The following is a 13,790-nucleotide window of genomic DNA, read 5'->3' as shown; positions in this document are numbered from 1 at the left end:
TGAGGTTGTAGAGGTGGTGATAGGCAGGGAGGGAAGAAAATGTTTGCCTCAGGCCTGAGGTTTGGTTGAAGATACGTGATAATCCTAGGCATCCGACCCGGGAGTGTTCATTCAGTGGCCATGGTCCTTTTTCTGTAAAACCTGACCATTTCTCAGGACCAAGTGAGACAACCCATGTTGTGGAGAGAGGTGGGATGCTGTGGGTTCCCCCAAGAAAGTTTCAGCGGCGGGGGCTTCTGCTTCAGTTTTCTTCAGTTACCCTTAGTGTCCTTCCTACTTACACTTTCTGAGTGAGGAATTGTAGAAGCTCACATTTGAACCTACATCCTTTCCCTCATTCACTCCTTACAGTACTACTAAGTACTTAATTTCGCATTAATACTCCTTGAAATCTGTGTTTTGGGTACACGCTTGACAGCTGTTCCAAGCAGCGCACACGTGGCCCCACTTCTGATTGCTCTGCTGTTGGCTGTGGCGTTGGGCTTGGCCCAGCTCTTAACAGGCACCAGTGCTCTCCGAACACACCTTCGTGGAGTGGTCAGGACCACACCTGTAGCTCCCTTATGTCTGCCTTCAGACGGGCTCCAGAGCCTGCTCGCCCGCTCCCACACTCTCTACGCCCGTCTCTCTTTACCATCCACATACTCGGGACCTGTGTCGTTTGCCCTCTTGGGATTAAAATCCAAGGTGTAACAGTCCTGGTGGTTCCTGATGTCTGAGGTCTGCATGCCTGTCCAGGGACACCTTCCTGTGTGCCCTACAGCCAGCTTCCAGCTGTCACCCTGCGGCCTGCTACCCTTCCCCGCTGTGACACATTTCCCTTCAGTCAAGTGCTCTCTGATCATCAGCATGATTTGTTTCCTCAGTAGATGCTTGTGAATTCTTGCTCGTGAATTCAAGAAGGAAATCATCTTTCTTTCTTCTTTTCAAAATGGGGCTGAATTGGTCTCCCCAATGTGAACGAGCCGGTAACAGATGTCTTACACTGAGTTACAGAGTTTGTGATCGTGTATAAACATTGTGATAACAGCGAAGGACAGCGTAGTTCATAGAAGCGGAGAAGTGTCCCTCTGGACATAGATACACTCAGCCATCAGCAAGAGTTACCTTCTAGAGAAACAGCTACTTTCTTGTTTCCCTTGACCTGGAACACATTTATTTTGCCTTGTGTTTTATTATATTCTCTCTATATCGGTTTTTTTTTTTTTTTAGAGTAAAGTTTATTTTTTTCCCCAAATGCATATGGTCCCTCTTCTTGTAGAGCCTGGACGACATGCCCTGGGAAATTAGCTCTATGACAGGGTTCAGCAATTGCTACTTGGTCTTTTTAGGGAGCCGATGACCACTTATTCCATGTAGAATTAAGGTATATTCTGGTCCTGCCTCCAACCCTAGACATTTCTATCTTTGAGTTTTTCTTCGAGTACTTACAGACAATGGCAGTCTGCATTTACTGTTCTAGCCGTAGTATGGAATCGGGAGACCAGACGCGTTGTTCCGGCCTAGAAGGAACCGAATATCCGAAGGAGGCATGACTCCTGCAGCACTCTGTGCTCACGGAGCTGGAATGACATCTCCTCTCCCCTGTACTGCAGGCAGACCCTCTGGAAGCGGGTCCAAGGTATGGTGACCCCTGTCCTGGCGAGCATGGTCTCCGTCCTGGACAGAGACAGCAATCTGGAGCTACTGACCAGGCCAGACTCTCCTTCGTGGACAAGAGATCTTTGGATGTTTATTTTCCGGGACATGAAGCTTCTGAACATTCCTCTTGTGACAAATGATCCGCGGTAAATAAGAGAGTTTCATTTTGTGGAAAGGGAAAAAAATCGTAATGCGGGAAAAGTCTTCATGTGTTCTTCCAAGCAATTGACAAAGCATAAGTTTCCATTTTGGAATCACATTTATTTTTTTTTTAAGATTTTATTTTTACATACTCTCTATACACAGTGTGGGGCTCGAACTCACAACCCCAAGATCAAGAGTCACACAGTCCATCAATGGAACCAGCCAGGCGCCTCTGAATCACATTTATTTTAAATGCGGCCTCCTTTTGCAGCCTGAGGGTGATGGTTTTGCAGTAACAAATGGGAGTTCTGGAAAGTTCTGAGACATCCTGGTTTCATTCCCCTTCCTAATTTCCTCGCTTCCAGAGCACCCAGCACAGATAGAATTTCCAGCTTCAGCTTTGTCTACACCCGTGAGGCGGCGCTTCGGAGAGCTGTTTGATGTGTGCGGCTCTGCCTGTCCCTCATTCCACGGCACGACCCACATGGCCCACCCCGGGTCTGCGTTTACATAGCTCATTCTCAGCAGGCCTCCCAAGAGCTTCCTCTTTGATTTCGGGGGCTTCCATTCCATTTGTGGGCGAATAAAGAGTCTATGAGTGACTGGGGTTTGGGATCTCCAGTGGGAATGCTTATTTAGAGAACAAGACGCTGTGGACCGTGATGGAAAGGGTCGCCTTGGACAGGCCGTGTTCTCCACGCATAGGTGGAGGGCGAGGGTAGGTCAGGCACAGCAGACGTTGGGTAGCCTGCTTGACTCTTCCTGGCCTTGGTGCGTTTCTGTTTGTCTGTGAGGCAGAAATAATTTGTGGACGTCCTGGGTTCCTCTGTAACAGAAGCCCTGAGCTGTGAAGTGGACCAGCAGGCTGCCTCTGAGGCCTTGTAGGCGCACCTGCCATCAAGCATGGAGAGGAACTGGCAGCAGTGTGGGTCTCCTGCTTTGAGCAACTACTCACTGATCACGTCCTTTGTCCTCCTCTGCCCAACTCAGGTTTAAAAGTGAGATACCCTACATCACAGTGCAGAACAGTATGAGCCCCCCTGAGGGTGTGTCCAGTGACGTCCCATTCAGCTGGAGAATCAAAGACTATCTGGAGGAGCTGAGGGTCCAGGCTCAGTACATCACTGGAGCCGAAGGTGAGCCAGGGAAACAGGACATGCTGACTCGCTGTCATAAGTGGGTGATCCCCGTTTGGAGGCTTCTGGATAACTAGGGTGCCAGCACTCAGGAGATGTCCCTAGGTGAGCCCTTCCCAACAGCATCAGAGACCAGAGTGGAATCTGCTCCTCCAAACTGAGCGGTCAGTGTCCTAAACCCCAGGGCTCTTTGCTCTGCCCTCACAGGCTGAGCAGCTTGGCCATGTGTCCCAGGAAATCTGGGGATAGTGCATGATTTTGCAAAAGTCATCTTTCATACATGAGATGGTCTTTTCAAAGTTTACTTATGGTATTGCCTTTGAAAAAAACTGGTCAAGGGGCACCTGGGTGGCTCAGTCAGTTAAGTATTTGCTCTCAGCTTAGATCACGATACCAGGGTCTTGGGATCGAGTCCCACACCAGATTTCCTGCTCACCAGGGAGTCTGCTTCTTTCTCTGTCTCTCTCTACCACAGCCCGCTCCTCCCCATAGCTCATTGTCTTTCTCTCTCTTTCTCTCAAATACATAAATAAAAACCTTTAAAAAAAAAAAAGTCAGTACACCTGGGTGGCTAGTCATAAGCGTCTGCCTTAGGCTCAGGTCATGGTCCCAGGGTCCTGGGATCAAGTCCTGTGTTGGGCTCTCTGCTCAGTGGGGAGCCTGCTTCTCCCTCTGCCTTCCGTTCTTCCTGCTTTTGTTGTCTCTCTCTCTTTTTCTCTTTGACAATAAATAAAAATCTTTAGAAAATAGCAAAAAAAGGGGGGTTTAAATACTTGACACGTTACTTATCTGGGTACACATTCTGCCACTTGCTCTGAGCAAACGGAAGCAGACTCTATCCTGAGGAAGGAGTATTTCTTTTTTTTTTTTTTTTTTTTTTTTAAAGATTTTATTTATTTATTTGACAGAGAGAGATCACAAGTAAGCAGAGAGGCAGGCAGAGAGAGAGGAGGAAACAGGCTCCCTGCCGAGCAGAGAGCCCGATGCGGGACTCGATCCCAGGACCCTGAGATCATGACCTGAGCCGAAGGCAGCGGCTTAACCCACTGAGCCACCCAGGCGCCCTTCTTTTTTTTGAGGCCATGTCCTAACTGACCCAGCTTTCCTGTGATAGCATGTGACCTAGGGGCCAGCGCTCTTATACGAGAGGCTGATCTCTCTGGTGTCAGCAGCATGTGACCCCAGCCCCTGAAGAGCAGCCCACTTACTCCTGACCCACTTGGGTCCTGAGGTTCCTGAGGCACATTATGATGCTGGCCATAGAGCCTGGTTGCTTTTGGTCCTTTTATCCACTTGGAGCTAGCTCGGCTGTTAGTGACAAATCTAACCTTTGTTTCCGGTACTCCGCTGGGAAAACATCTAAAACGTCTAAAAACATCTAAAATGAAAGCACTGTCAGATCCTGCCGCTTGCTCCCCGCTGCTGAGAGCCAGCGTTCAGCAGAGCCTTACCCGCCGCTGCTGTTCGCAGTGTGGCCCTTCCCCAGGAGACGCGGCAGTTCCTGAACGCAGGGCCAGAGCCACACCTCACGTTCTTCCTCCAGACCCTTCTTGGCTCTCCTCCACAGGAACGTCGAAGAAGTTAGTGGAAATCTTTCAGCAGACCCCACTGGGCAGGTTTCTTGCTCAGCTCAGTGCAGAGCAGCAGCGGGAACTGTTTCTGTGCTACATGAAGGACTTCCTCCTCTTGACGATGAGAGTGTCCACTCGGGAAGAACTGGCGGTGAGTGCTGGGTCTCGGGCCGGGCGGTGATGGTGTCCCACGACAGGGGTGAGCCGTTCTTCCACTGCGGAGTGTGCTTTGACCCTCAGCACCCCCCCCCCGGGGCCCCCAAACCACGGGCTGTTCATTAACACGAAGAACACCTCCAATTTTCCCTTTAACGCCTTGTTTTTAAATGTGGAGTTTCTCTTGAAAAAAATTAGGTGTATTTAACTGACCATTATAGGCAATAATAGTAACGGAAACTTCAGTAGACATTATGATACTTCTGACAACTGAAGGATTTCAAACTTAAGTACATAAAAAATGAAAGTAGCAAATTTGAGGAGAACATATTTACAACCAGCATGATTAAGGGTTAATTAGATATTCTTGGGAATCCTGGGGCATCCGGCTGTCTCAGTCAGTGGAATGTGCAACTCTTGATCTCAGGGTTGTGAATTTGAGCCCCCTGTTGGGTGTATAGATTACTTAAATATATGAAATAAAAGTGGGGGCCTGGGTGGCTCAGTAGGTTAAGTGTCTGACTCTTGATCTCAGCTTAGTTCTTGATCTCGGGGTCCTGAGTTCAGGCCCCACACTATGCTCCAAACCAGGCATACAGCCTACTTAAAAAAATAACGTGAAATAAAATATCCTTAGGAATCAATAAGAATGTCTCCGTGGGGCACCTGGGTGGCTCAGTCAGTTAAGTATCTGCCTTTGCCTCATGTCATGATCCTGAAGTTCTAGGGTGGCAGGGGTGGGGGCTTGCGGGGAGGGTCTGAGGGAAAGGGAGAGAGTTCTGAGCAGGCTCACCCCTGAGTGCGGAGCCCAACACAGGGTTTGATCTCATAACCCTGAGATCACGAGCTGAGCCAGAATTAGGAGTCAGATGCTTAATCGGCTGAGCCACCCAGGAGCCCCAGAAGGTCTCCTAATTTAAAAAAATTGATGAAAGTTATGTAAACCAGGAATTAACAGAATAATTATGCAGAGATCTGGAAACATTAGAAATACTGGCCAGCCTCACTGGTAAGTCAATAGAACGTGAGTGGCTTTTAGATAGTGCTTTTGCTTGCCCAAGTGGTAGGACTGGTTTGTGACAAGAGCCAGATGCTCTTCTTTTGCTGACAGGGCTGAGAACAAGCCTGTGCTTCCAGAAAAGCCTGGAGGATGGATCGGGAACCGTAAATTCTGAACTGGTGTTTTTGTCCCACAAGCGTTACCAGATGAAGACGTACATTTTATCCATAGGAATGTCCTTTACAGCTTTGTTCTTTTCTTTAAAAAAAAATAAATAAATAAAGATTTTATTTATTTATTTGACAGAGAAAGAGACAGCGAGATAGGGAGCACACGCAGGGGGACTAGGAGAGGGAGAAGCAGGCTTCCCGCTTAGCAGGGAGCCCGAAGCAGGACTCGCAGACACTTAACAACTGAGCCCATCCTTCTTAAAGTGAAAAAAATAGAAACAATTTAACTGTCCATCATAAACGGTCAGGCAAATTCAATTACAGCCATCTCATTGTTTATTGTAATTGGTGCACACATTAACAGCGGTCTTCTTCCAGTATGTTTAATGACAGAAATGTTCATAATGTGATATTAAGTGGGAGGAAATCAGAAATACACCATGGTTGTGATTTGAAGACAAAACGGGGGCAGGATTTGGATATAAATTGCCCAGAAGAGGTGACACCAAAAAGTGCCCAGGGACAATAACTGTGTGTGGTTTTTAAAGTTCTCTTTTGTCATTTCTGAGCAGTTCAAATTTTCCACTGTGAAAATACATCTTTTCTTTGCGTTTGACAAATGTACACTAAAAGCCTGTTTCTCATCCCAGGTTTTGCAGGCGGCACTGGGGTCCTGCGTCAATCAAGAGCAAGCAGAGAGGCCAGAGGCCGAGGTCTCCTTACCATGGGTGCACCTCATTTACCAGCGCTTCAGGGGCCGGCTGCAGAACTTGTCCAGGATCTTGACTATCTTCCCTCAGATTCTACAAGTGCTATTTTACAACACAACAGAAGGCACATGGAATGTCAGATTGGACGGACATGAGCTGGTATGGCCCCTCGTGGGGACAGTTTGTGCTCAGAGTCAGGGCTTGGCCTTCCTGGACCAGGTGGGTTGTGTTCTGGGGCCGCCCGGGAGCTGTGTTCTGCACGGTGTGCCCAGGCAAGGTAGAGATGTGACGAACACATCTGCCTCCTGCCTCCTAGGTCCCAGGACGAGAAAAGTTGAGGCTCCAAGCCTGGAACACGAGAACACACTGGGGTCACGGCCTGGACCTCTGGACTTAGCACTTAGAGCAGTGACAAGGGGTGGCGGTGCTCCTGCGTCAGGGGCTTGTTCTCTGTTCCCCCAGACTCTGGATGCACTGGCAGCAGTGGCCTGCACAGAGCTGCTGACGAGGGATGTCCTGCAGCCCAGTCCCCAGGCGTGGTTGCAGATGGTGAAGAATCTGTCCGTGCCACTGGACCTCCTGGGCTCTGAGGGGTACCTGCGGAGCTGCGGGAGGCTGGCCACAGGCGTCATCAGGGAGGTCAGGTGAGACCAGCAGCCCGGCCCCTACCCAGTCCTTCCCCATGTGCTCGCCTGTAACCGCTGGGACCCGGACACGTGGGGTTCTCTTGCCACAAAAAGGGGTCCTCTCGTCACTTTCACCACATCACGTCTGCTGAGCCTTCTTCCATGCCAGGCATCAGGCGGATGCTGGAGACGCAGAGAGGGAGAACACATCCAGGGAGCTCTGGGGGTGCAGGCAGGACAGAAAGGGGAGCAGATGCTTGAGGCTTCGCGGGAGAAATGCTGCCAGAAGGGAGCAGTGGGAAGGGGCCCCAGACAGTGCAACGGGGACCAGCAGGCAGAGGAGAGGGGCAAGCAGTTAGGCTAGGCTTCCCAGCAGGGTAGGTCCTGTGCTGGCCTTCCAGAGAGAGGCAGTGCTCACACGGCACAGACTGTGGATAGGATGTGGCCCCCTGTGGCCCCTCTACTCTGCGAATCTGTGGGAGGGCGTGGGGCACATGGAGGTGGCTGGGGGTCGGGAGCATGCAGCAAAGGGCTCCTCTCTGAGTCTTCCATCTGCGCTCACCCCTTTCTGGGATACCGCCCCCCCCCCCCGGCATCTCAGATACTATTGTCCAAGCCCAGGGAGTGACAGCCGTCTCTTACAGAACTCACTGGAACTGCATTTACCCCGTGGCTCTTTTTGTGGAACATGTGCTGCTGGGGGTCGAGAGCCAGATTCCTGAGCTGCAGGCACTGGTGACTGACTACGTCTTCCTGCTGAACAAGGTGAGTGCTCGGGCCGGGTCCGCTCAGCTGGCAGCACACACGTGCCTCCTTCCAGGATGCAGGACCCCAAGACATCCTCGGACATTCATCCACAGGGTGGTACATTCGCTTCCAGCTGAGGGTCGTACTTGGAAGTGCAGAGGAGGGTGATTTCATCACTGTGACCACGAAGTCTGTCTGTGTGCTCGTGTCTGCCTCTTGTGGGCGCCAGTCCGGTTCCCCAGCAGGAGTGGAAGGGACTCAGGCTGAGACAGGAAAGATGCTCTGGAAGCTGGGACAGCCGAGGGGTGGCGCTGCTCTGGCCTCCAGTGGCCTTAGTCCTGCCCAGCCCAGCAGTCTGGCCCCCTCGCGAGGCCAGGTTTTCAGCCAGGCCACTGGGCTCTGGGCTTCCAAGCAGTGGGTGAACGGAGGGAACGGGAAACCCTGGGGCTTCTGCCACCTGACACCCTTCATAGAGTTCGCGACTCCAGTTCAGTGCCCTGTGCCCATGCGCTCAGCACCGATGGCCGTTCAGCAAACGATGGCCTCTGCCTCAGCTACCCCCAGAGCCTTGCATAAATTTGTCTAACAGTTGTAGCTGTGCAGGGGCACACTCCACGGAGGCTGACATGGACACCAGGAGCCAGTCTCCTCCTTGGTGACCAGAGTATCAGTGGCAGAACAAAACGAAAGCCTGTTTCTCAGATGGTCCTGTGAGCGTGAGCAGTCCGGGGTGCTGGCAAGCCCCCGTCAGGTGCCCCCGCCCCTCTGACTTGCCCCCTTGTCCTCACTACACAAGCTCCACCTTGTCATCTGAGAAGGCTTTTCTTGCTCTCGTGTACTACAGGACACGACACACGGCCCTTTTTGAGAGCACAGGTGAGAGTAAGTTCCCACCACAATGGGTCATAGCTCACCGTCCTGAACGCAGTCATAGCCTCGCCTGGCTGCAGAGCGGTGGTCGGGGACACCTTGGGCAGTGTAGTCATATGACCAGGTAGACCTAGAGGTTCTTTTGATAGAAAAGTGGAGAAAGAACTCTAGAAAAAGCTGGCGCTCTGCAACCCAGGGTCCAACTTAGCCAACTTGACCAACTTGGCCAAAGACAGTTTCCATGGCCCAGTTGAGACCTTTCTCCTGTGGAAAGAAATGCAGCCCAGCCACGAAGCTCAGGTCAAAGCTCAGGGAGAGCCCTTCCCGTCTCAGCTCTGCGCAAAGGCCACAGGCACAGGAAGGTCTGCCTACAGCCTGATTGCCCCAGAGTTATGCCCGGAGGAAAGGGCAAGAGCCTCACTCTGCCAAGTGTCTAGGCCTTGACCGGCAGCAGGGCACCCAGTTCGATTTGCTTACCTCCCTTCCTTCCTCCCTCTTTCCAAAAAAAAGAAGAAAAAAAAATTGGGCACCTAGGTGGCTCAGTCGTTAAGCATCTGCCTTAGGCTCAGGTCATGATCCCAGGGTCCTGGGTTCTAGCCCTGCACTGGGCTCCCTGCCCAGCAAGAGGCCTGATTCTTCTTCTCCACTCCTCCTGCTTGTGTTCCCTCTCTTGCTGTGTCTCTCTCTATCAAATACATAAAATCTTTAAAAAACAAAACAAAAAAAAGACAAGGACTCATGATACCCTTCTTCCCACACAGAGGCCAGCTGTGGCCTCTCTCCGGTCCCTGCCCAGTCCCTGGCCACAGGCCCCAGGGCTTGCTCCAACCTTCCAGCCAGTGCCGTGTGGCTCCTGATGGCCAGGTGACCGGTGAGCCAAAAGAGAAGTTGTCAGGTTCCCGCACACCAGTATGCGCACACGCGCGCAGGCTTTTGCAGACTAGGTATGTGGGGAGGTGTATAGAGCAATGACGTCACCCCAGGACTTACTGGGTTTCTGGATTATTTCTTCCCAGTCAGATCCAGGTGTGAATGATCAGAGCCAGAGGTCTTCTCTCACACATTTTCACACCTGAAGACTCTCATTTTTATGGCCTCATGCTCTCCTTGTCCCCTCCAAAGCCAGCCTTGAGGCCGTTCACAACAAGAGGCCAGAGGGGGAAGCATTGCCTGCAAGGCTGGCTCCCATCATCCAGCTAGGAAGGAAGTGTTAACCGGGCAAGGCCTGGGGTCCCAACTCCTCTTCCGCTGGGGCCATCTTTGAGAGCCCCCGCTTGGTTAGCCTGTGCCAGCAGCCGACAGGGCCTCCCACAGGATTTTGGCAAAAGCTGCAGAAAGATGGGTGTTCTGTGTCTGATCAAAAGGATGGGTGGATGCATGGATAGATGGACGGACAGATGGACAGGTGTAGGTAGGGAGATAGATTCTCTTGCCCTGTGACCTGCCTCTCACGGAGTCACACGGGACAGTCTTACCAGATGTTGTGTGCTGATCTTAAAGCCATTGGCTTCCTAATCTGAAACGTCTCGTCCTTATCAACAACCATCCAATCACTAGACTGCTGCTCTTTGTTCACTGTGGTAAGATACACGTCACATGAAATGTATCTTTTTGAGTATCTTTAGGTGCATGGATTAGTGACATCAAGCATATTCACACTGTGGTCACACTGTCTGTCTCCAGAACTTGCTTGTCTTGTGAGACTGAAGCTCTGTCCCCATGAAACACTGATTCCCCCTCCCTCCTCCCAGCCCTGGTGCCCACCATCCCACTATCTGCCTCGTTGATCTGATGACTCTAGGGACCTCACACAGGTGGAATCCCCCAGTGCTTGTCTTTTTGTGAGTGGCTGGCTTCACAGTGGCCTCCAGGTCCATCCATGTGGCAGGCGTCAGGATGTCCTTCCTGTCTAAGCCTAAGTAATGTCCGCCGTGCGTGCGGACCATGTTCCATTCATCCGTCCGTCCACCAGTAGACGTTCAGGGAGTCTCCACCTTTTGGCAACGGGGAGTAATGTGTGCAAGTATCTGAGCCCAGGCTTTCGACTCTTTCGGAGATCTACATGGAAGTGGAATTGCTGATCGTACGGAGAGTCTATGTTCGCTTTTTGGGGAACCGCAGAATGGTTTTCCCCAGTGACCGCAGCATTGTACTCCTGCCGGCCGCGCACCATGTCTCCAGTGTCTCCACATCCTCGCCAGCACTTGCTGTGTTTCCGTGGTTTGGTGTGTGATGGCCGTCCTAGTGGGTGGGAGGTGACATCTTATAGTGACTTTGATTTGCTTCTCCCTGGTAACTGATGACCTCGAGCACGTTCCTATGTGCTTGTGGCCCATTTGTGCATCGTCTTTGGAGAGAAGTCTGTTTAAATCCTTTGGTCCCTTGTGAATTAGGATATTGCTGAACAAATCAAATTTAGCGGGGTATTAAAAACATATTTAAGGGAACCTGGGTGGCTCAGTCAGTTGGGTGTCTGCCTTTGGCTTGGATTATGGTGCCAGAGTCCGGGGATCGAGCCCTGCATTTGGCTCCCTGCTCAGGGAGGAGTCTGCTTCTCCCTCTGCCGCTCCCCCGGCTCATGCTTTCTCTTTCTCTTACTCACTCTCCGATAAGTAAATAAAATATTTTTTTAAAAACCACATTATCGGGGTACCTGGGTGGCTCAGTGGATTAAGTCGCTGCCTTCAGCTCAGGTCATGATCTCAGGGTCCTGGGATCAGCCCCGCATCGGGCTCTCTGCTCAGCAGGGAGCCTGCTTCCCCCTTTCTCTCTCTCTGCCTGCCTCTCTGCTTCCTTGTGATTTGTCTGTCAAATAAATAAATAAAATCTTTAAAAAAAAAAAAAACATTATCATTTCAAAGTGAAAATCCTGGGAATTCAAAGAGAGCTCAAACATCATAAAATTATAAATGTTATCAGCTATGTAGCAAATTAAAAGTGAAACCTTAAATGCCCTTTTCAGAAGCTATAGAAAAAGAATTTAATACAACCTATAATTTGGAAGAAAAGTTAGTTCTGGCAGACCGGGACGAGAAAGGGAGTCTCTTTATGGCAATAATGCCCAAGGGCATGTAAAATATAAAGCGATCTATTGCAAACATCATGCCTGAGCCCCAAATTCCAGAAGCACACGCAGCACACTCATTGTATTGTGTCACTGGAGATGTATGTTTCCTAGAATCCGTTGCTTCCCCTTCTAAATACGTGTCTTAGAGAAACTCAGGCAGACACATGGAAGGATACTGGGCGCAGAACTATAATTGCAGAACAAAAGGAATATTCTAGACGCCCATTAACCAGAAAACAAGTAACTGGCGTTTCCGCCAGTGTGCACCGTACGGCAGCTAACGTGAGTCATCTGGGCCTTCGGACAGCGTGACCTCACTGATGCGAAGGCTGGAAGCGTTCAAAGCGGTACCACGGTCTTTATGCACGTGTGCAAATGTAGTGGATGTGGGAATTTAGAAAGGCGGTCCTCTGTGGGAAGGCGAGGAGGGCCATGTTTTCAGAACGGACGTAAGAAGTTACAGCTATGTCTGGGATGTTTTGTTTCTTTAAAAAATAACCTAAAACAAATATTCCAAAAATGACAAGATTTCTTAAAGCTAGGTCGTGGTTACACAGACTGTCATTATATTATCATTTAAAGTTTGAAATGTCTCGGAACGCCTGGGTGGCTCTGTCAGTAAAGCGTCTATCTTCGGCTCAGGTCATAATCTCTGGGTCCCGAGATCAAGCCCTGCAGGGAGCCCGCTTCTCCCTCTCCTTCTGCCTCTCCCCTTGCACTTTCCCTCTGTCTCTGTCTCAAATAATTAAGAATTTTTAAAAAGACATTAAATAAATTGAAGCTTTAATGATCTCCTAGTGGGAGAAGTGTGAACCTGAGAGAGAGAGAGGAAGAGGGCAGAACCGGAAGTGGCGGATCCCATCTTCCCCCCTAATGCAACATAGTGAGAACGGGCATTCCAAGCCAGAGAAACTGCTAGAAACAGAAAGGCTTTGCCCTGCAGGCTGACCCGATGGTCCCACAGCCCAGCAGCCGGGGGGTACCTGAGGTGTGCCCGGGGTTGCCTGGGGAAAGTGGTCTTGCCTGGCTAACCTTTGCCCTTACTCATGGCTCGTCATCCTCCTGGTCATTGCCCCTCTCTCCGTCAGTATCTGCAGGATGACTCCGACATCAAGACATATGGGCCTTTTGTCGCAGTGATGCGTACTCTACGCGAGTGCAAGGACCAGGCCAGCAAGACCCTCGCCAGGTGAGACACTTGGTTGGAGATCACTGTGGTGGGGAGCGCTGCGTGAGTGAGGTCTGGAGCTGCCTGTGGCCAGCTTCTCTGCTTCAGAGCTGGTGCCTCTCCATGGATTCTAGGGTTGAGATCCAGCCGTGCCCCGTCTGCCTAGGGGACACCCAGGATCCAGTCTGCCTGCCCTGTGACCATGTGTTCTGCTTGAGCTGCGTCAAGTCCTGTCTCACCCTAGGGCAGATGAGATGCCCCCATTGTTTAACAGACTTGCCAGAAGACTACTCTCTAGCTGTGTCCCAGGAGCACAGGTAAATCACCCTTTCTCTTCTATGTCTTCCCTTTTTTGGCAAGTATATAAATTTCAGAAACATAAACTTATTAACCTACTTATTAATATAAACTCTATTGGGGTGCCTGGGTGGCTCTGTGAGATAAAGCCTCTGCCTTCGGTTCAGGTCATGATCCCAGGGTCCTGGGATCGAGCCCCGCATCGGTCTCTCTGCTCAGCAGGGAGCCTGCTTCCTCCTGTCTGTCTCTGTCTGCCTCTCTGCCTGCTTGTGATCTCTGTCTGTCAAATAAATAAATAAAATCTTTTAAAAATATATATATAAACTGTATTAACCTTAACGAACCTGACTTTGGAGCACCATCCAAGAGAGGCTGCCACCTTCATAGACCCCTAGTGTCTCAAAATTATTCCCTCCACAAGACACCCCCAAGCACAGAATTGGGAGACAACACAATTAGAGGAGATAAAGCAGAAAGTCCTCAATGA

The 13,790-nt window shown here is 50.6% G+C and overlaps 1 protein-coding gene across 3 annotated transcripts in view; it reads left to right on the top strand.

Annotated features, from left to right (window-relative positions):
• The window catches only part of RNF213 (ring finger protein 213), a 106,945-nt gene that overhangs the window by 70,897 nt on the left and 22,258 nt on the right, over window positions 1-13,790 (top strand). For all 3 annotated transcript variants that reach the window (XM_059379882.1, XM_059379884.1, XM_059379881.1), the window contains 8 exons: window positions 1,596-1,787; window positions 2,776-2,921; window positions 4,489-4,643; window positions 6,469-6,687; window positions 6,991-7,172; window positions 7,799-7,919; window positions 12,927-13,027; window positions 13,141-13,323. In XM_059379882.1, coding sequence (XP_059235865.1) covers window positions 1,596-1,787; window positions 2,776-2,921; window positions 4,489-4,643; window positions 6,469-6,687; window positions 6,991-7,172; window positions 7,799-7,919; window positions 12,927-13,027; window positions 13,141-13,323 — 1,299 coding nt within the window. The remainder of the gene's footprint in view (window positions 1-1,595; window positions 1,788-2,775; window positions 2,922-4,488; window positions 4,644-6,468; window positions 6,688-6,990; window positions 7,173-7,798; window positions 7,920-12,926; window positions 13,028-13,140; window positions 13,324-13,790) is intronic.

The sequence above is a fragment of the Mustela nigripes genome, chromosome 16 (genome assembly GCF_022355385.1).
Source record: "Mustela nigripes isolate SB6536 chromosome 16, MUSNIG.SB6536, whole genome shotgun sequence".
NCBI lineage: Eukaryota > Metazoa > Chordata > Mammalia > Carnivora > Mustelidae > Mustela > Mustela nigripes.
This window is presented reverse-complemented; position numbering and strand designations above follow the sequence as displayed.